Genomic DNA, 22989 nt, shown 5'->3' on the forward strand with positions numbered 1-22989 from the left:
GAACCATCTACTGCTACACAGGCTGTTACAGTTGTGTTTAGTTGTGTTGTGATAATTAACTTTTATTTTATTTAGTTTTTCTTGATCAGACAGAATTTAGCAGCAGTGCCTCATCAAAAGCAGGAATTCTACACCAGGATTCGGTGTAGATTTAGGAAGAGTATTAGACAAGTACTGCTTTTTTCCAAAAATGCTGGAATTTGGATTCTTTTTCCACCTCGTTTTATCCCATATCATTTATGAAATGTGTAAATCATCCCCTTCTTTTTAACTATTTTAGGAAATTAAATTTTTAATTGTGGACCCTTATTACTTTATTCAGTGGATCCACTTTAGCATTTAAGGATATATACACACATTTACAAAGGACTTGCATGTATTTGTCTCCCCCCACAGTCGCAAATCATTATCTGCAGGCTCTTGTCTGTTGAATTTAATAGCCATATCAAGCAGAGAGCAATTTGCCAAGTATTAAGTACAATTCCTGCGCTCTGCTTTCGCTTGCACACTCATTTGTCAATGACCTTCATCAGGCAAATGGATTTTTAGGATCTTTAACTTCTCCTTATTAATCTTTAATCTAATATTAACTTGCACATTCCCCTGCAGACATATTGTACCATTTTATGTCATTAATATTGCCTTTGTTCAATGACTGTGAATGCCATATTTAGATTAGGGGATTAATAGACAAATTTGTTTCTGTCATTTAAACAAATCTTATCCTGTTTTTCTTTTTTTTTTCCCCTCATCTTTGTGCAGATGCAGCAGCTGTTCTATGAAAATTATGAGCACAACAAGAAAGGTTTTATTGAGGAACTTCACAGCAGCAAAATTCATAATGCTATCACTTTGCACCCCAACAAGAAACCAGCTTACCAATACCGCCTCCACAATTACATGCTGAGTCGGCAAATCTCCCAGCTCCGCTACCATACTATCCAGCTGCATCGTGAGAGCATCACCATGAGCCACCTTAGCAACACAGAGGTGCGATGGGAAGATCAACAGCTGGGGGCACCACCCTCGTTCACCCGTTACCAACCAGTGGAGCGAGAAGATGTTATTGAGTGGGAGTTCCTGACTCGTAGACACATTTACTCTACCAGTGAGAAGCAAATGCCCAGGCAAGGCCTTGGAAGAGCGCTTCATACTGCCCTGGAGGACACGGTGCTCCAGGTGATGGAAATGATCAACGAAAACTCCAAAGCTCGAGGTCGGGTCATTGACTTCAAGGATGTTCAGTATGGCTACAGAAGGTTGAATCCCCCTTACGGTGCCGAATACGTCCTAGACCTTCTCCTGCTCTATAAAAGGCACAAGGGGCGGAAAGTGACAGTGCCAGTCCGGAGGCACGTCTACCTGCAACAGTCCTTCAGCCATCCTTTTTTCTATGAAGCTGAGGAGCTGGATGCTGCAGAATTAGTGGAGGCCATCAACAGTGACTCTCATTCCTTCTCATTCCTTTCAAATTCACTCAAGATCTTTGCCCCATTCCAGTTTTCAGAGTCTACTAAGGAGATTCTCGAGCATAATCAAAAGAAAGTTCACTTCCTTGTGCCTCTTACAGGCCGGTATGATACATTCTTACGTTTTATGGACAACTTTGAGACAATCTGCCTTATTTCAAACCAGAATGTGAAACTGATCATCATACTGGTGGAAAATGATAGCAACCAAGATAAAGAGAAACACTTGGACCTGGTTAAGGAGTACCACAATAAATATCCCAAAGCAGATCTCTCTGTAATACCAATGACAGGGGAGTTTTCTAGGGGTCTTGCCTTAGAGATGGGTGCCTCTCAGCTTAGTAATAACTCACTGCTGTTCTTCTGTGATGTGGACCTGGTGTTTAATAGTGATGCACTCCAGCGCTGTAGAGACAATGCTGTTGAGGGGAGCCAGGCTTACTTTCCTATTGTCTTCAGCCAATATGATCCAAAAATGGTGTATGCTGGGAGCCATCCAGATGACAGCAACTTTGTCTTCACCAAGAAGACTGGATTCTGGCGAGATTATGGCTTCGGTATTACATGCATATTCAAAAGTGACTTGCTGAATGCTGGAGGCTTTGACACATCGATACAAGGCTGGGGGTTGGAAGATGTAGATTTATTCACAAAAGTTATTAACTCTGGTTTAAAAGCATTCCGCTCACAAGAAACCGGGATTGTGCATATTTATCATCCTGTCCACTGCGACAATAATCTAGAGCCCAAGCAATACAAAATGTGCCTCGGGTCCAAAGCAAGTACATATGCATCTGCGATGCAGTTAGCAGAACTTTGGCTGGAGAAACACTTAGGTGTGGGATATAACAGAACTTCATCCTGACACACCAGCCATCCATCGACGTCGTTGGAGATTACCTCAGTTCTGCATGAAAGCAGCTAAAGACTGATTGGGTGTATGTGCGAGTGTTTGAGGGGTTGGGGTTTCATGTGCAGTCATGTGCAATTAAAGGTAATACACAAATATTTGGAGCAACTTTGTATTTGTTTTGTGCAGTTGAGTTTTCCACAGGGTCTTCCAAAGGACATTCATTGCCCCAGTCTGAAATTTCAGGGCATTTACTTTGTCATTTGTTTTCCTTTGAGGCAGGAGGGTATCATTTGATGCAATCATGAAATCTGCTGATATTCTCAGGACTATATTTCTCATCATCTGACCATCATCACTGAATGTGTTCTGTACAGATCTTGTCTTTAAGGCTGTAAGAGAATTCCCAATGGAAACACCATGTGATAAATGGATATTAAGTTATTTAGATGGGGACAATACTATTGAAAGTACCACAAATGTGCTTTAAAGGATCCTCTGAGGAAGAGTCCTGAGGAAAATATACTTTTCTAATTTATACTCAGAAAATAAGATTGTAAATCTGCAGTATTTTTTTAAAGTGGTTGTGTTTTTATTTTCTAGTTAAGGGAACATCATTTTGCTAAGGTACTGGCATCCATTCAACATTGGCAGTGTTGTTTATGTAATGTTCTGCTTCCTCTTTTCTTTTCCTCTATTTTGATCTGCTCTGATGAACAAAATGCATCAATATTTTGCTTTCTGGCAACTAAAAAAATATATATATAAATATTATTTATAATAAAAAAAATTAATGAAAACCATAACCTTTTTTTTGTATGCATGATTTACTAGCAGCAAATTTACAATTTTGAGGTCTCTGGAGAGGATTTGGATGGAGGTTATCACTTTCAGCACTGTGCACCTTATTCTCAGCACTGTGGTAACACAGACATGGTTGTGGCATGTTAGTGTGTTGTGTTTGTATGAGTGGATAACACACAGCAGTGCTGCCAACCAAAAATATCCAGCCAACAGCATCCCATGGGCAGTGTTTTTTGACCACTGATGAAGAACTTGAGGATAACTAACAAATTGTGCAGCAACATGAGCTACTTTCTCTGACATCTACATGGTACACCAAAAAGTTTGGTGTGTCTAAAACAGTGGGCAGTGTTTAAAAACACCAGTAGAGCAGCTGTGTCTGATCCACTACCAGTGCAACACACTAATACACCACCACCACATCAGTGTCAATGCAGTGCAGAGAATGAACTACCACACAAATATCTGCTCTGTGATAGTCCTGCATGGGTCCTGACTACTGAAGAACGGTAAAGGTGCTTACAGAAAATGCACAGAAACTATGTCTACAGTCAATAATTGCAGAATTACCAAGTTTACATTTATGGTAAGTGGAGCTATTCAAATGGACCATGACAGTAAAAATTATGAGGTAATTTTAATATTGTGTGTGATCTGTGTTTAGCAGATGTGAAGAACCACTTAGAAGAACCTGGGCTGTGTCCTAAACCATATACCACCACAATAAATAGTATGTCATCTATTAATATTTTCACTAGCATGAGAAGTCAATTCATTAGCATAGTGTGAATATTATTGTAGTTATGCATTCCTGCATAACTAAGTCACAATTATATACGGTATCAGAATGACAGAAAATATTCCGATAAATTAATAAAATGACGAACTGAGAATAACAATCTGGAGCAGGGAGCTCCTGGATATTCAGTCTTGTTTGATCTTGCCTTGATAGGCAATGGGGACAAGTTTATTTTTGGAGTCTGTCTTTTTGGCCTTAAAGCGTGATCAGCAACTCGCTGATTTCTAAACGCTCTCACCAATAAACCGAATGATCAGAGAGCACGCGGCGCTTGGAGATCAGCAAGACAGCGCGCCTGGACTACTTTCTAAAACACACGTAAATGGCATCTCAAATCACAACTCTTTACCTAATGTAGTGCACTAGGTAGAAAACCCAATACAGACTCGCCGTAAAAAGTGGACACTTGGGCTAACAAGTGACGATTTGGTATCCTGCTGCTTACGTCGTATCTCCTCTGGACAAAGAGTGCACTAGGCGCAAAGTTGTATCACTTATAAAGAGTCCTATATAGGGAATAGGGTACAAGGAGTGATTTGGAAGGAAGTCGATTCGTATGCTCCCTGCTGAGGGCTGCAGTCATTAACCTGAACGCCGCGCCATGGCGGACGAAGTAACTAAAGCGCAGACTGCACAGCCCGGGGGCGATACAATCTTCGGGAAAATAATTAGAAAAGAAATTCCTAGTAAAATAATCTACGAGGATGAACAGGTATGCTCTGCACATGGAAAGATTACGCGAGTTTTGTTAGCCTCTAGCTAACGTTAACGGTGTATCGATTTAAATTAAAAAGCAATAGAAATTGTATATGTCTTAAGAATTTTATGAATTAAGAAATTGTATCCACTCCTCAAATGATATAACGCATACAAAGCCTTTGCAGGCGTCTTATTCGAACATTTATTTTCCTAATTCTCGGTTCCACCTTAAATATTGCAGCAGTGGCTGTTACATTCGAGCGCCAGAATGTAACCGCTGCACCATTTAAGGTGGAACCGAGAGTTCAAACAAGAAACTAGTTCGGTCTGTATATGTGAAATGTTTTTAAAGTACTCCTATACTGCCCATATTTACCGCAGTAGCATAAAGATTGTGCAATGCCATCTTAAGTCTCAATTGTCTTTTAACACTGGTGCCTGGCCTTGAAAATACGGATGGAGATTTTAGGAATAGTTTTATAAACGTGTATCGAAAGCCTAGGTTCCATGTATTTAAATAGGCATTTATATGTAGTATAATAATTGCAAGGTAATTCGTTTAAACATGTCAAATATAATTTGTTTGTATTGCGCTTTTCAACATGGTCTACCTATGTACACTGCGGTTTATATGTTTATATTTTATATTATTGCACAATTTCAGACTTGGTCCACTACCAGACTAGAACTTAAATAGGTTTAAATGAACACTAGATAAGGTTTGGAAATTTTACTCCTGGGCTCCCGTACAGTTGCAGAGTGTCATTCACTGTACTGTCCTGAAATCGAGGGGAGGAAGGAGGTGGTCCCGTATCCACCACCACAAATACATTTCTCAAGCTGTAATTTTAATGTAAAAAAACCTGTCATCATTTAACAAAGTCTGCCACTGCACCACACTGTAATGTTATTATTATTACACATAGCCTAATACATACGAAAATCTATCAAGGTTTCTAGGCCCAAGCTCAATTCAGATGACAAGAAAAACAGAGGAAACATCTTGTGGCCAGGAGTCCACTTTTCAATTTGTTGTCAATCAAAAAACTGAAGTCTTTGTTCTGTACCAAACATGAACCATCCAGCTTTTAATCAGAAAGGTGCATGTGAGACTGGCATCTTGCAGTCCATAACTGTCAGCTGCATGTCACTTGGTGAAGGGAAACTCAAACAAGCATGTTAAGAACCTAAAGCCTTGTGTCAAGTGACAGTTGACAAATTTAAAATTTAGAAACTTCAGCATTAAATACCCTCAGTTCCTAACTGCGTTTCTTGCTGCGGAGGCACGCTGTTAAATGAGGACAGGTTTTTAAAGGAACACTAGTATTTGTACCTTTAAATGACAGCTTCAAAATTTTTATATGTAAAACAGTGGTGAACATTCCCCTGTGATAGTGTTTTTGGATTCTGCTGCAGGTAACAATTTCAGAATTTGTGTATGTTTATAACATAAATACAAGGGGGACACATTTACTTTATACTTTTGTCAGTTGAAGCTACAAGACACTTCACAAACCACATGTTGTTTTTGCAGTTTTTTACAAAACAAAAGTGTATAATCTTTCATGCCTTTCCTTTTTCCATTGTTGTCTTACACATTTGTTAATGTACAGATTTATGTAGGTGTGTGTTCTCTCTTAATACACACCTTATTCCTATATTTGTTTTAATTTTCTTGTAGAATTGTGAGAGTGACTAGGCTTTACATTGATTCCTCTGCTCTTTTTCTTGGTTTTCAAGTGCATAGCTTTCCATGATGTGGCCCCTCAGGCTCCAACTCATTTTCTGGTTGTCCCAAGAAAACCCATTTCACAGCTTTCTAAAGCTGAGGATGGAGATGCTGCAGTAAGTGTAGATCATTTTAAAAGATGTTCTCGACAGACGTAAACTTGTTATTTTGTCATTGGGGGGACAAAACAGAGCATGTACCTAACACCAGTAAGGGCCCTGTGCAGTAAACACACAGCATTTTTTTTCAAGTAGCTAGACCAGGTGTGTCAAACCAGATCCACAGAGGGCCGTGTGGGTGCAGGTTTTCTTTCCAACCACGCAGAAGCCACACCTCATTCCACCTGTTTTTAATCATTGGATCTAATCAATAGATCTTGACTTTCAGTAGTGTGGGGCTTTTGCGTGGTTGAAAAGAACACCTGCACCCACACGGCCCTCAGTGGATCTGGTTTGACACCCCTGAGCTAGACAATTATAGTTATTAACAGTTTTAACATTTGAACTGGAGTATAATATTCTATGGATTTATCATGAAAGTCTAAATAAATACCAAAGCACTGAGTATGCTTGTGCATTTCAATCAGAAATATGTGGTGTTTATTAAAAAACAAATTGCCGTTGCTGCAGAAAAAAAGTTTCATTTTGGGTTAATTCCCTGCTAGAAAAGAAGCACCATTGGACACGCAGTCAGCAAATCTGGCACCCAGAACACCTTCAGTGTGCTGCAGCGTAGTAAGGAGCTCCATCAGACATGCTCGGTGGTCTTTTTGTCAGTTCAGCACAAAAAATAAATTTCCCACTGGAGCAGCAAGTATATAAAGGAATTAAGGTTTTTTTGAATGATGAGACTGCACGCCCACACTGTAGGAGCCCATTTTTATAACTTTGACATACTCTAGTATTGCGTTTGCTTGCTAAATTCAAACTCGGCAAGAAAGCTTCCTCCAGTATTGACCCAATATTAAATGAGTACGGTTTCATTGATTTAATTTATTTGTCTGATATATTCCTTGGGATCCATTACCAGCCAGTTTCTGTTTTCATTTTATTTAATAATTTTGACTAATTTAAAGTGTGTATACAATGGAAAAATGTAATAATAAGTTGATACTATCTTTTATTTAAACCACGAGCATTTTCATAGAATTAATGCACTGGCACACCACAGGGGTTAATTGCTTATGAGCAATTTTTATGAAAAAATAAAGTACCTCTCACGATTGGAGGTAGAACATAATGTTTCAGATTGGTTCTAAATATAAGGCAGATTTAATTGGTTTGATGTAGCAATAATTGCACATGATGTGAACAGAACAGATGGCATCTGAGTATAGTTTAATGAGGTCTGTTGATAATAGTTCTAGAATCAGCCGTTTGTTTAATGCAGATTACAAGGACAATGTATGAGTTTGTTTTTAGCAGTGTGGGGGTTCTAGGCTGTTGCCATTATCCAATATATTTCAAGCACTTGTCTGCCCATACTGATACAAATACTATTTTGGCATATAGAAAATCATATTACACTAACCTGGCATTGCATTACAGGCAAGTGTGGAATTAATTGTATATGAAAACAGATGGAGAAAAATTAATTAATCGAGAGCATTTTACAAGAGTAGTCTCCACACATCTAAACTGTGGTCATACGCCATGTGATTGTACAGATTACATTATGTCTGTCAAATTATGATTTGATATATATGGATTTAATTTTATAAGTTATTTTTTTATGTTTTGAGTTGTTTTCTAACTCTGTTTCTCTCTGATTATATTTCTGTCTCTACTACCTTTTTTTTTCTCCAGCTTCTTGGGCATTTGATGATTGTTGCCAAGAAATGTGCAGAGCAGGTGGGCTTACCCAGAGGCTACCGGCTAGTGCTGAATGATGGCCCTGATGGGGGTCAGTCTGTTTATCATGTCCACCTCCATGTTCTAGGTGGCCGTCAGCTGGGCTGGCCCCCAGGCTAACTCATCGTGTCCTGGTCACCGCTTCAACCCATCAGTAGCGTCATTGTTAACTAGACAGTTATGTGGTGATTACACAATATAGCCATACTGATTCTGCAAAGTTATGTCCGTCTGTCATGAGGATGAAAGAGGGAAGATCAATAAATGCACTTATAAAACACCAGACCTGAGTTGTTGATTGATTTTCCACTGGGGGGCGCACGTGTACCTCTAGTCTCCTTTAAGCAATGCAGACTCAGTGATCAGTATTATTCATAAGGAGCAGGGGCTTTTTTTTTAAAACATAACAGTAGTCTAGTAATGATTTATATGAACAGTTAAGTTATGTCCTTTGCTTTGTTTAAACTGCCTATTATAACTTATCTATTTGGTTTGTTTTCCTCATCTCATCTTCTGTCTGACCTTAACTATTTGCTCTATTCCTGATGGCATTCTCAACAAGAGCAGTTTTTCTGTTACCTAAAATGAGAAAATCAACTTTTCATTATTTATCATGCACTGACATGTGGCTGTATGCTGGAATTGTCACATTGCACCAAATTCAAAGCGTTAGGAATGTAAATCTTGTTTAAAAGGGCCATTCCAGGCCATATGGGGGTCTGGTGGAAAGTGTGCTGTCAGCCAGTGCGAGGCAATTGGACATTACAAGCCCTTAGAGTTATTAGGTGTTATCTGACAAAAGTGCAATAAATGTTCCAGGCTTCCAAAGGTTATGGGAATTAGTTTGAGTCTGGTCTGTGCTGTTTTTTTGTACACCAATGTCAGTAGTTCCACTTTGTAGTAAACCTAAGAGTTGTACAGTTGTAAAATCTTTTGAATTAATGACATGATTTTATTTTACACCAAAAAAGGTTTAAAAAAAAAAGAGGGAGTGTATCCTGTTCCCCAAAAAAGGGCCTGTAGTTCCTAAGGAAGGGGGGGGGGGGCTTGTAACGATCCCATTTGAGTCCTGTATCAAAACATTTTAATATTTTTCCAAGAACCATGTACAACATTTCCACCAGAAGAATTTAACAACCCACAATCTTTTAAAGAGTTCACAGTTCCCTATAAAACTACTGCATTTATTACAGAAGTTTAGAAGAGTTCAATCTAAGGGTGTAACAAACAAGGTCCTGTGCTGGTTCTAACAAGTTCCTGTGTACTTCTTTAGTAGATTTATTATTTAAAAAAGTCTAATGACCTGCTTTAATTTTAAGCAATTATTTGGAAGTAAGCAATTTCATAGAATTAACTATTTGTGTTCGTTTATATTTCTAATCATCTCTAGCCGCCCCTGCTTACTTTGAAGTTATAAGGGGGGGAATACATTAAAAAATATATATCAAGCAGTCCTAAGATTCGGCTCATGAATATTAATTTAGCGGGAAGAGTTTACCCACTAAGAGCTGGAGAAGGCGGTGCCCTAATTAACATTTGACAGCTGCAAGAAAGTCCAGCCCTTGTTCAGAAGAGAGATGGAGAATGAGAGAAAAGACTGGGAGTCGGGGTTCAGTTCATTCTCAGTTATAAACTGAGGGTCCTGCTGAAGTTTTTTGAAGAAATGGCGAGTATATAATCAGTGAAACAGCAGTTAGATCGTGGTGGAGAACACGTGAAAACAGAGTTATTTTTGTTTGGGATTTTGTCTGTTTTAGTGTGTTTGTAGCCGGCGGAGGGATGTATCGGTCTTTGAGTTTCCCCGCTGCCGGGGAGCGGAGCCGATATAAGGAGCGTCTAGAAGCGAGTCTGTCGGGGCTACTGGAGCTGGAGCTGCTAAAAGAGCGGCAAGAGTTGCTGGTGCTGCGGGCCCTGGGGCTCGGGGATCCGGGCAGTGGCCCGCAAGTCCTGGGACTTCTGAGACACGGCATTAACTCCGCCACGGACACAGCGGCGGAACACAGGGCTTTAGCAGAGCAACAGCGGGTAAGACAGACGTGTGAGAGTTTTTATATTTGCGAGAAGTTACATTGCTACCACGTCAAATAATATTCCCTATGAGTATATAGTCTACCTTTGTGATTAAAATGTAGAGCTTGCTAAAGGGTTTGTTTCATGTAGTCTACTGAGTAATTCATTTTAATTCAAAAATCCGTTAAATGATTAAAATTCAAAATATAGTCAACTGTTTACTCAGTCCATGTATGGATACTAAGCTAAGAGAACGGCTCGGGTTTTTATTTATTTATTTATTTATTTATTTATTTATTTATATGTCAATCCTACAGAAATTTAGCCCCTCCCATCAGCGGTGAAATGATATTGTTTTACAGCCGAGGTAATTTACAAGAGTCTTTAAAATGTCTTTGTCCACCTTGCTCTTCAGTTGCTGCTCAGTTTGAGTTAGTCATCCCCGTGTCTTTCACCAGTGGCCACAGGACAACTTTTTGGTTGGTGGTCCGTATCTCAGTCCAGACGTGACACAGGGGTGTTTAAAAATACCAGCAGCACCGCTGTGTCTGATCCACTTACACCAGGACAACACATATTAACACACCACCATCACATTAATGTCACCTCAGTTCTTAGAATGAATGGTTCATAACTCCTCTCTGGTGGTCCTAGGGGTTAACAAACGGGCTGCTCTCATACAAAAGTTACATAGTGCAACTTCAGCAGTTCTGAGCCAGAATATCAGTAGCAGTGATAGAGGCTTTGTTCTCCCCATTTCAAGTCAGTGAAGCATCAAGAGTTTGAAACTGTAATTTTAAGAAATATATTATGTAGTGTTCCTGTAATGAATGCTTTATTCCAGACTGCTGTCTGAATGAGGCACAAAATAGAGAGGCCAATCAAGTCATTCACATATATTTTAAAGGTGCTGTTTAATCGTATGCAATAATGAGAAATGTAAAATGAAAGAGAACATGATGATGTGAAATGAATTAAACCAGATTCTGGTTACACCTGGTTGATTCATGAGATTAATATGTGGATTGCACCCTGATAAGGGTTTAGCAACACATATTTACATTTGGTCATCAAATCTATCTCTGGTTAGTCACTTGAAATCAGCACTTGGTTACATTTAGTGACTAACTGTATGTACACTCAATGCTTAGGCCCCTCCTGGTAATTGATCACATGCGTTGTGACATACTGTATTTTACAGGATTTCTGTGGAAAAATGTGGCTTGGAAAGAGGGGATGCATTTACACTTTCTTTACATTTGTATCTCAGATCTACTTCTGAAGTGTTTTAAAATAATTCTCAACTCTATATTGATTTATCTGTTACTGAAAATGCCCAGAACATTGATGTGTAATCGTGGTCTAGAATCTTCATACTTCATACCATACACCCCAGCTGCTTATGACCTGAATTTGAACAATACCTTAGAGATTTTTTGTTTTTAATATACAGCAAAACCCATAAAAATTTTTGCCCAGGCCCATGAGCAAAGGGGCACTGAGAGAACTGTCATCTAAAAAAATGGGAATTACTCCCAAAGCCTACAGGATGTGTACATTTTAATATATAGGGCCCCACTGTCTCTCAAGTGAATGCTTTATGAATCAAATAAAAAAATGTTAATGAGTTTATGGTATGCTGGCATTTACCCTCTCTAAACTTTCATTGGCTCTAAAGTGTAATTTTATAGGCAGTGTTCTGGCCACAGATGACCTAAGGAGAATTGGAAGCATGTGTAGTAAAACCACACACTAACAGTTGTGTTTACGAGTGACCATGCTTACAGTCTATTTGCAACAAGGGAAACTTAAGTAACTCCTAGTGCAGTACTGAATGAATGTAATAAACAAATAAATACATGCATCAATAAAGTTTATAAACATACAGGGAGATAATATTTAAATTTTTCCCAAAGTGGTAATCTAATGTCTAATGCAACCTCATATTTTTGGGTCTTCAGCATTGTTCAGAAGTCAAAGACCATGTTTCATTCATTGAATTGTCTGTAAAACATTGATCAAGTTGTTATTTTTACAGAACAAATGTCTGAGGAATACAAGCTTTGAGAGAAAATTAGCTTCTATAGTGCTTCAGAAAAAAAAATCCAGAGGTGGGTCTGTCACTCCTTCCACTGTAGCTCAACACCATGGGTCTGAAAGAATGCATAGCTCTGGAGAAGTCATTTCTGGAAAAATAGAAATGGGCACAAAAATAGGTTTGCAGCGGGTTGCAGGTATAGAACATAAATCTGGAAATTGAATTGAAAACCTAGCCAAAGCTTTAAGGCAAGTCATTGGTATCTGTTAAGTATAGGTTTCATTCATTATTTCAGACGTTAAATAAGTAATCATTTGTACTAAAGCTGTTTCACTGGAAATGGCTTGTGTAATGGCGCTGACCTATAACATCACGTCACTGGACATCTAACATGTTCCTCATGTCCACACTGAAGTTGTTCTTGGACATATATAGGTTTGTTATCTTTTTCACAGACAGAGAAGGGTGGCTGCAGAAGCTTAATCTTCTTGTTTGAGTATGTGACAGGCCCCGGCTGAAACAAATGGGGGGTCTGTGTACTCGCAAACGTGTGTGTGTGTGTGTTTGTGTGGGGCCCAAGAGGCTATCAAGGCCTGAAGAGATATGCTGTAGGCCTTCTGCTCAACACACACCGGTTTATTCCTGGCATCATGGCACTGACAGCAATCTGACAGTAAGCAACAGCTGGGAAAGCACCGGTCATACTGTCCAAATTCCATGCATATGTGTGGGTGGGTTTGTGAGGTTCTGTGCGTGTGTACATGTGCATTGTGAAGAAAATTATCTTCTTGAGCAACTGTGACAGTGAGCCATGTGCAGGGTTCATCATAGTATCCCTCTGACACTCAGCTGTTGAGAGTGTGTGTGTGTATGTGCGTGTGTGTGCAGATTGATTTGATTGATGAGTCTTGAAGGAGGTGGTCGGTCTTGTTACTGGTTTAGTGGACTTTTAAGGATCAGTCACACTGATTGCAAACTTTTATGTTTCACTTTCAAGTGAGCAGTACCTGTGTATCCTTTGATAGATGAAGGGTCTTGTGAATTTTGGGTTGGCAACAATTAGTCTCTAACTCAGATCAACGTTTGTAGACTAGAGTGGAAAAAAATTCTTAGATGTTGTTTAAGCAGTTGTAAAACAGCAACTTAATTTTAAGCTGCTGTTCTTGCCAAACTGTGTGATTAAAATCCAGTTACAGTTATTAATGAATTCCTTCATTTTCCGTATTCATTTCTATGTGTCTCACATATTAGGAGCGTTAGGAGCAAGGCAGGAAAATGATAATCACTCATTCTTAACTTATTTTATTATTGCAATACATAATTTCTGGCTTGTAGGCCTGGCTGATGCTCTAACTGTTAGTTTAGTGCTCTATTTACAACCATTGGCCTGCCTCTCAGCTTAGCACCTAAGCAGCAGAAGAGCAAGTGAGCAGGGTGATGATAATTGCACTGATGAAGACAAACTTGTGTGTGTGTGCTTCAGTTCTTTTCTGTGTCCAGTTAGATACAGCTATGCTGTTACCATGACAATATGTGATTACATCACTTGGTTAAGCTAACAGGCTTTAGGTGATTTTCCCTGGGCCCAGAGGGATGTATTGTTTCAGAGGGTACAATTACCAACATGAAGTAGACTCTAGTAAGCTCCATCCCATGCATGCGTGGCATTAATAAGATGGAATGTAGAGTCTGACGTCCAGGATACGGTGAGTAAACATTCAAACGGAATATATCATGCAAAGTGATAATTGCAAATTCTACTCAAACATTTCTGTCAGACTGTGCAGTTGTTAAATCAATATATCAATCATTCACCAAAGCCATTATTTATGTCATATGTTTACAGCTTAATGTCATAATAGCATTATTTTCAGCAGATCTGTTCTGTTTGTGTAGACTAGACTTGACATCAAGGAATTTCCTCACAATAGCTAAGTGCTCGACGTTGGCCAAATTGTCAGTCACTGTTGGCTGCAGTCATTCGTCATCGGCCAACAGAACCATACATGGGTCCAGCTCTGTGATGGAATCTGCAAGTGTTGATAAGAGCTTGTTGTTGTTACCGTGTTCTGTGTGTTTTTGTCTGCAACATGAAGTCTTTACTAGAGAATCAGGATAAACTACAGCTTGAGAGCTGTTGGGTCCACAAATCCTAACTGAAGTGCATCTAACCAAGAACATAAACACCATATTTTTTAGACGCAATACGTGAAGGTTAGTTGTTTGAGACACTCATTGTCTTCAATTCAAATGGCATTACCATTCTCTTCTGATACAGATTTTGATCCTTACATATGGAATGAATATGGTTACAGAGCTGTAAAATGATCTACTTTAGGCCTACATGGGAACACATCACTTTCAAAATCTAATCATGCTGTAGCACTCCATAAAAGAAATTTTGTTCCACATTTGTTGCAATATTATTAAGTGCTCTAGAGGTTTGCTCAGCTCACCAACATTACCTCAGACGACAGAGGGTTTTTTTTTTCCTTCTTTTTAATCCTGCTCAGGTTGTGCTTTGCCTGATTCGTTAAAATGTTGTCATTATATAATAGTATTACATTTGCATTTGCCCAACAAGGTTCATTTCAAGAGTCCTAGCAGCATTTTTTTTGCAGACCTTTGCCATCAGTTGGTCTCTTGTAGAGAGGAATATGTTGACTATAAGCAGTGTGGATCAGCTAAGGTTGTGAGGGGAGAAGCTCTGTGAAGGAACAAATGATCATTGAGGTGATGGTCTCACAGGAACCCCTTAACCGCAGAGCTAAAACCAACACTTGCATTAGCTCATTTACACAAGCTCTCAGCAGCAGCAGCTCAGCTGCTATGGAGTCGCAGACTCCAAAATAGATATTTTATATTCAGTATTTCTCTGAAACGATTTTTAAAGCATTATGAAAAGACTCAGAGTAAAATCATTTGCTTTGTTTTCAGATGCTTCCAGAACAATGTGTGCTAGTTCAGCTAGACTTTCTACTCGCCTGAGGGTGTGGAACTCGAGCTCTGTGCTTCACATGACATTTCATGTGTTAGTTTTATATGTTAACATGTGTGCCATGAGTCTAAGGCATTAATTAATATATAATAATATAATATATTAATATATAATATATATCTTTATTCGTCCTGTTTAGAAAACCACCCTTTAAAGGATAGAGTATTTTGTAAAGACTCTGATCCTGTGGTTGTTATCATGATCTAGTACTGTGATTGTCTTCCGCAGGCCCGAGTATCAGAAATGACTAAATTTCTTACTTAGGCTTTAGACAGTTTGAACTGTCTCAATTATTAATAATCATATCATCACAATCATTTGAGCTAGTTGCACAATCAAGGAAAAAAATATAATGCCCCAAGTTCAAAAACTGTCTATGAGAATCCTGGGCGATTTTTAACGGCACTTGTAAAAAGACACTTAGTTCTTATGGGTCACATGTGTCCTCTCACCCCTACGTGTCATTTTGCACTTAAGTGTCATTAATACACTGTGTAGGTGTTTGTGGGTCTGGGTGTAGCATTAACTTTTAAGAGACAAACCCTTGCAGCTAGTGGTTACTTTATAGGAAAAGGAAAAGGAGTCCTTAACATTTCATGCATGAGATTTTATTCTAAACAATTGAACAATTGAATTTTTATCACTGTTGACTGCCATTTTTAACAATGCCTGTCATATTTGCTTTTCTTGTTCTAATATGTTGCAATACTGCCATGTTGAACAACCCGCTATACAGATATTTAGAAAAAAGCAACCCGGTGGAAAATCAGTAAGACTAATTTTAAAAGATGAGGTAAAAACAAAGTTTCAACATCCTGTTCATAAAGAGAACACTCTGATTCCTTCACACTCTCACACACCCCGTTTGCATTCTAATACTGTACAACTCAACACAGTGAGGGGATGCCACACTTAGTCACATACTTTTTCTCACACATCTGACAATCCTGCTGCCTTTTACACATTCAGGGTGCAAAAAGTATACATGCAGGAGGTCACTAACCTAAGCACACTCTCACATACACCAGAGATCTTCAGAGCATCAGGAATAAGCAAAATAAGACTTCTTTGCTGATGTACAATATTTATATTAAACACACTGACTTTTTTGAATACATTATTTTCATTTGCATCTGGCTGCTCTCTGTGGTAAACTTACATAATGCATTGGGAAAAAGCTTCGCTTTTATATTGTATTTTGCTGAATGAGAAAACCTCTTTGCTTTTAAAACGTTTTACATGTAATTTGTAGGTTTTAATGTAAAACAGTTGAAATGAATATTATATTTAATTTGTAATAATAAATGTAAATTACAAATCCTCGTATGTAATACATAAATATAATGGCAGATTAAATTGAGCCTCCTACGGTATTGCTTCAACAAATCAGTTTTTTACTTTCATTTGTATGAAGATGGGGTGACCGTGATGTCCTTTTCCTTTTTTATTGAGTTCCTCTTTGTATGTGCTTTGTTGTTTTAGGGTTTGATGGCAGTTCTTCAGCAGCAGGTGGGAGAGTTGAGAGTGGATACAGAGAGCAGCACAGTAGAAAACACAGCTAATACAGCAGATAGTGGACCAAGCTCAGGTACTGCTCAACCCAGTATGTTTGTTATTTAACAAAACTTGTATAACATAAATATTACATGAATCTAAAGAGAATCTGTAGAAAACCTAAAGGATACTTTGTAACAGAATAGCAATTAATGTGTATTTCAATAGAGATGATGGGTAACAAAGTGTATGAGTACTTAAGCTCTAATATTTATCCTGCCAGCAGTTTTCTATCAGTTCACACTGCCTCCTACTCATCAACCACAGCGATATCTTTCCCTCTTGGTGAGAACACAGTCAGTTGTGTTCTCTAGTATGACCATCAGATGATGCTAATTGAATTCAAACCTGAACACAAGCTTTGAAATATTCAACTGCAGAGGACACTTTGTATGCTGTACATTGCAGTGTAATCACAGCACTACATGTGCTACCTCAAGTAGTCATTTTTTAAAAACCTCTAATAAATACAGAGGCTAATGTATGGATGTCTCTATAAATAGCAATGTGGGGGTTTTCTATTAAAATGGCCACTGAATGTACCATTTTGTTCAATAAATTCCTGATATTATTGCTATAAATTGTTCTATATTTACATATTCTATATGTATCTACATTCTATGTTTGTCCAGGTTTCTATGACCAGAGTGATGGTCAGTCTCCATTGGACTCAAGTGAACTCTCTCCCAGGACCTCTTTCCCTACTCAATCTTCCAGTGCCAATGAAAGGGCCACGTCTGCTGGTGAGTGGCCTTTTTCTCTACCTTATTCTCTTTTCATGTTCCTCCATTTGTTTCATTGCCTTTTACTGTCTGCTTGCTTCAGAGTGCACTTCTCACTCCCCTTTATTTAACCTCGTTTCACTTATGGAGTTAAACTGGTAAGGTTTTATAATTGCATCTGTATTCTCCAGGCAGCAAACACACCTCCTGTTCAGTCATGAGACTTTCTGAGCACTGAGACTTCACTGTGCACACATGCCCAGCTCACATAGAAAGACGCTCTGTGAGAGAGGACACACACACACACACTAAGATTGAACTACATGGGCTAAATACCACGATTAAATTGTAGACATATGTATTCATAAATGCGCATGCACAAACATATTGATACATTGGTCAGTCCTAACATCTATATTAGTATTTCTATATTCTGTCTCTTCTCTCAGCTCCATTGACTATACAGGAGCACTTTGTAATCCTACTAGTACAGACTGTAGTCCATCTGTTGCTCTGCATACTTTGTTTTGCCCTATTTTAACCTGTTTCTCAATGGTCAGGAACAGCAGAGTACAGGTATGATTTGTCTGAGTGACCCTGTTATATTTGTTGGAGTGTTAGTGTCTTGTGCTGGTACATGTCAGATCAGACACAGCTGTACTAGAGTTTTTAACCACTGGGTCCTCGCACTGTGTACTTTTAGACATATGTAACTTGTTGGTCCAACCTGTAGATGTAAAGTCAGAGACAGTAGCTCAACTGTTGCTGCACAGTTTGTGTTGGTTGTGCTCTAGTCCTTTATCAGTAGACCAAGGACTCTGCCCACATGACGTTGCCGGCTGGATATTTTTGATTGGTATATTCTCAGTCCAGCACTGAGCTGTTTAAAAACTTCAGCAGCACTGCTGGGTCTGATCCACTCGTATCAGCACAACACACACTAACACACCACCATCATGTCATTGTCTGCAGCACTGAGAATTGTGCACCACTCATTCTTAATTATTGGGATAACCAAAGTTATTATTTTCAACTGTCAGTGATGTTAATGTAGTGGCTGATAAGTGTATATTTCTAACATTAGGAAAATTATATACAGTATTTTGTGAGGCTCGATCACACAAATTCCTCTTTAAACTTTGTATTCAATTCTGCAGTTTTCCCTCTTTACTCAAAGGTTAATACATTAGTACTTCTCTACTGTGTGATTTGTCATCAGTCCCTTAGAATAAAGCGCAGCACTTGGCTCATCCAATAGGGAAAAACCTGCCACGTAACCATGTAGATAACTCATTGATTGTAGTCATTCCCTCCTAGTGAGAACACAGCTAAATGTATCCTCCAGGGTAAATCACATGGTGCCTCTAGAATTCAAACCCAAACAAAAGCTGTACAATATACAAGCTGCACTGCTTAAGGGTACTATGTTTTTTGTTGTATACTATACACTAACATTTAAAAGGTTTTCAATTGCTGTTCAATTCTGTTTGTAATCATTGTTTTAAATAATATAGAGTCATGGAGAGAAATAATTTTGTGAAGATGTGAAGTGTAGACTTTTGGCTTTAATCTCAAGGGTTTAACAAAAATATTGCATTAAAAATGTAGGAATTACAGACTTTTTATATAATCAAAGGGCTGAATGAGCAACTGAGAGGTGGAAACCCCGCATTTGTCTGTGTTACTGGAAAGTACTTGAATCCAGTGCAAATATATATATTTTAATAATTAGTTTGTGCAGTTTCTCTTGAGCCTGTGAAAGTCGATGTACTGTGTAAATAAAAATATAAAAATAAAAAATAAATCAGAAAATTCAAGTCATGTTCACCAGCAAACCTGCACTGTTGCATTGTGGTACTACAGCAAGCCTCCTTTCAAACACTTTCTGAAATGAGTGTTCATACTCTGGTCTGACTCAGCAACACGTACTACAGCAGGTTCCTGCTGGAATGGTGGGTTGATTCCAGGATTTGTCAGCAGTGATGAGTAAAACATGTACACGAGTATTTATTACATTGTGGTTAGTGTGAATCTAGCAAAAACATTTATTTGTTTACATATGAATATCCACAGGCCTGTGTATGTGCATTTGCATACATGTAAGGGCACATTTTATATTCTATTTGCCAGTGTGCTTATATCTACTTTTTTATATATATTTTATGGAATTATTACTTATTTATAGTAGCCTTTAAAAAGTATAGATCAGGGATCTCAGAACAAAATAACATAGCTCCAAAATGGTAAATTAATAGTAAAACTTTAATTATATTTTCTGTGATGTTGGACATTTTTGTTGGTCTGTGTTTAATTGAATTTTGCAGCACTCTATGGAAGAGAATATTTTTGAAATTATATTAAAAAGTGAAAAGTGTTAGAGGACTTTGTGTTAGATGTTAATTTCCAAAACATTGTAGTAAGATTCTCAGCAGCAAAGACATCACGTTCCAGTCATCAAAACCGCACTGTCATCAAAAATCTACCAAACCACACTGCAGTTTCATTCTCTGTGGGCCATAGCTTCAGAATGGATTAGGTTTGAATGGAACGTGTTGTTTTTGCTGCTGGTGTAGCACTACGTTTTTGGGCACGATAAAATTTCTTTTGGCTCTACATCACTTTGGGTTATTTGAGCTGCTTATTTGTGTTTGAACTATCCTCCTTCTTCAGACATGGAGACAGTTAATTTTGCATAGGCTCAGTTTAAGCCCTGACCACCACAGAAGGCTGGTGCGTGCTGTTTAACAAGCTGCTGCTGGGCTGTTTGTGTTTGCTGTAGAAATGCACCATAGGCTTGGGTGATTTGTTGATTATAATGTTGGGATTTCAACCTACTTGATCAGTGATATGTTTATTTATACTCTTGCAAACATCTCATGTATGTGTTTGAAAAACTTGTTGTTAGCTGTAGCTTGCAGAAGAACTATTCTGCCGCAACTACAAATGCTCAGCTGCATGTTATCCAAATCTGCAATGCTCGTTGTTTGAACAGAGAATTACGTGGTTTTCCTAGTTTTGAAATTGATTATAATTTGTAGCTTTTCTGTAGATTTTCTATAGATTTTTTGTAGATTTTCTGGTCATTCCTGAGTGTGTTTGTTGTTCTCTTTAGGAGATTCATTTGTGGCCAGTCGTGATGGACTACAGGTTAGCATGGGACGCCCTCTGGTTCCTCACTCACTCTCAGCCCCCCAGCCATCCTTGATAAGCATAGCAGAGAGAGGAGAAGGGGAGCAGTGGCTTTGGCCAGTAGGTGATGCAGCACGTGAGGAGGACCACCAATCTCAGCACATGGAAACCTACATTCTTGGCCTGATACAACGTCGCTTGCTGACTGCTAGGCACTGTAAACCCCGGACCAGTCTGAGCCCTGAGGCCAGAGGAGTGGTAAGGCAAAGCAGCCTCTGTTGCAAAGAGAATCCTTTTTCACCTGATCGACACAAGGCTTCACCCAGCCCTGAAACATCACCTGCATGGGCCTCTTATAGCTTGGAAGAGGAGCGACTTGGAGGCCTGTCCCATGAGGAGGCACTCCCTGTGCACTATCCCAGGCCTCCTGTGTCTGCTGGAATTCGCTCCACTTGTCTGAACTTTCCCTGTGATGCCCTGGAGCCCAGCAGCAGTGAGGCAGACTCGCCTAAAAACTACCAAGTCCCACACTCACCCTCCTCGGATGAACAGCTGGTGAATGCCCAGTACATCCCAGCTCAGCCATGCAGAGTTCAGGCCAGAGCCAAAATGCACCGTGCCCATTCTGCTCCCAAAACAGGCCGCCCCACACACTCGCCCGAAAGAGCAGAGAGAGCACAACTCAAACCACGAGCTGTCCCAAAGAAGTGTCGTTTCACAGAGGAAAAGGCAGCAACCAAGAAGCCTGGCCGAAGGGCCTGCCGCTCACAGTCAGAGAACAGCTTGCTAGGCCAGAAAGGGGCAACCGAACGCAAGTACAGCACAGTTGAACGAGACAATGGGCGGAGCAGCCAGCCCAAAAGCCGACGTGCTCAGGGAGGACTGGGGCATCGACGCTGGCGCTCTACGCTAGAACTCAGCCAGGACGAAGCCGACCCTCCTCCTCCTCCCCCTCCTCCTCCACCACTTGACCAATCCACCAGACGTCCCCGCAGACCTCGTCCTGGACCACCCCCTTACCCCTATAACCAAGCTCCTCAGCACCTTCAACATCCACACCACTTTCAGCACCATCCACACCTCCACTCTCCAGACTACCTGCCGTGCCGACTCGAGGGAGGCTATAAGCATTCAAGTCCTGCAGAATGGGAGTCCAGTTTGAGTGAGGGTGAGTCTCCTGGCTCCAGCTCAATGTCTAGTGACTCAGATGAGAGTGGCGGACTGGTGTGGCCACAGCAGCTTGCACCCCAGCTGTCACCACCCTCACCTCCTGCTCCTTCTGGAGCGCCATTGCAAACCAAAGCTTTAGTCAAGATTAAAGCTTCTCATGCCCTTAAGAAGAAGATACTACGCTTTCGGACTGGGTCCCTCAAAGTCATGACCACCGTCTGAGCTACAGGGTGCTGTAATGGTTCTACGTCCACATCCTGAAGGACCTCATGCTCTCTCTATATATATTTTTAAAAGTTTGTGAAGCATACTTTGACTAATATGTACTATGAGTACATATTTTGGAATATGAACTAGGTCCCAGGATTTAAAATTAATCTCTGTTTTGGAAATACACCAAAAGTCCCTAGCTGGAAGCATCTTTATTATCTGTACTACTACAACACAACAACAATTTCAATAGGGCTACAAGACCAGGACTGGGAACCACTGAGGTGGAGAATCTAAGTTGATTTTTCTTTTTAGCTTAGATGAGCCTCAATTTTACTCTTGTCAACTTACAATACATCTTAGGATCCCTGAGGACCAGTTGGAGAACTGCTGACTTAAGGAGCACCTTGGTGTAGACCTCCACAGCCTGAATGAGAGAAGAAGGGTCTAAGCTCTGTCTTTATTTTATGACTATCTGAGCCTAACGCCATCCCTGTAAATATCCATGTATGAGGTTTCAGGTGCTTGTATTTATGATTGTACTCTGTAAATAAAAATCTGGGACCATATCATTAGGAGTTTTTGTGGTTGTGAGAGTTAGACAATGCCCTGTGTATAAACATGCAAAAGAAGTGTTCCTGCATGCAACTCACAAACAATTTCCAGCTATAGAACATAATTACAGTTTTATTTCAGTAGCAACCACCCACAAAAAAGTAGCATGTGCTCTTCTGTGCTAAGGAAGAGACAGGGAAGGGTCAGTGATCCAAGGAGAAAACGAAGAGAAGATCCAAAAACTGCCCTGCCCAGACAGATGCTGACACAAGAAATATGCCAAGAACAACTCAAACATGAAATTAAAAAAGCTAGCTTCAGCAATGTTTCTCTTCAGACCATTTAGTAGTGTCTGTCAAATGTGAGCTTTTCTATGAGATTGTACCTTTTTATTAATGCCAAT

General features: G+C 39.5%; 3 protein-coding genes across 4 annotated transcripts in view; all 3 read left to right on the forward strand.

The window, feature by feature from the left end:
* Positions 1 to 3060, forward strand: part of chsy3 (chondroitin sulfate synthase 3) — a 34880-nt gene extending 31820 nt beyond the window's left edge. For both annotated transcript variants that reach the window (XM_066651710.1, XM_066651711.1), the window contains exon 4: positions 763 to 3060. In XM_066651710.1, coding sequence (XP_066507807.1) covers positions 763 to 2334 — 1572 coding nt within the window. In that variant the 3' untranslated portion in view covers positions 2335 to 3060. The remainder of the gene's footprint in view (positions 1 to 762) is intronic.
* A 1382-nt stretch (positions 3061 to 4442) lies between these two features.
* On the forward strand, positions 4443 to 8477 carry hint1 (histidine triad nucleotide binding protein 1). The gene is made up of 3 exons (XM_066651375.1): positions 4443 to 4634; positions 6362 to 6466; positions 8156 to 8477. Exons 1-3 carry the CDS (start codon positions 4524 to 4526, stop codon positions 8318 to 8320), a joined length of 381 nt encoding a protein of 126 aa, XP_066507472.1. The 5' UTR covers positions 4443 to 4523; the 3' UTR covers positions 8321 to 8477.
* Positions 8478 to 9788: 1311 nt separating this feature from the next.
* dact3a (dishevelled-binding antagonist of beta-catenin 3a) lies at positions 9789 to 22580 on the forward strand. The gene is made up of 4 exons (XM_066651261.1): positions 9789 to 10225; positions 16729 to 16834; positions 17433 to 17543; positions 20635 to 22580. The coding sequence occupies exons 1-4, from the start codon at positions 9980 to 9982 to the stop codon at positions 22041 to 22043; spliced, it is 1872 nt and encodes a 623-aa protein (XP_066507358.1). The 5' UTR covers positions 9789 to 9979; the 3' UTR covers positions 22044 to 22580.
* The last annotated feature ends 409 nt before the right edge of the window (positions 22581 to 22989 follow it).

The sequence above is a fragment of the Hoplias malabaricus genome, chromosome 18 (genome assembly GCF_029633855.1).
Source record: "Hoplias malabaricus isolate fHopMal1 chromosome 18, fHopMal1.hap1, whole genome shotgun sequence".
In the NCBI taxonomy this organism is placed as follows: Eukaryota; Metazoa; Chordata; class Actinopteri; order Characiformes; family Erythrinidae; genus Hoplias; species Hoplias malabaricus.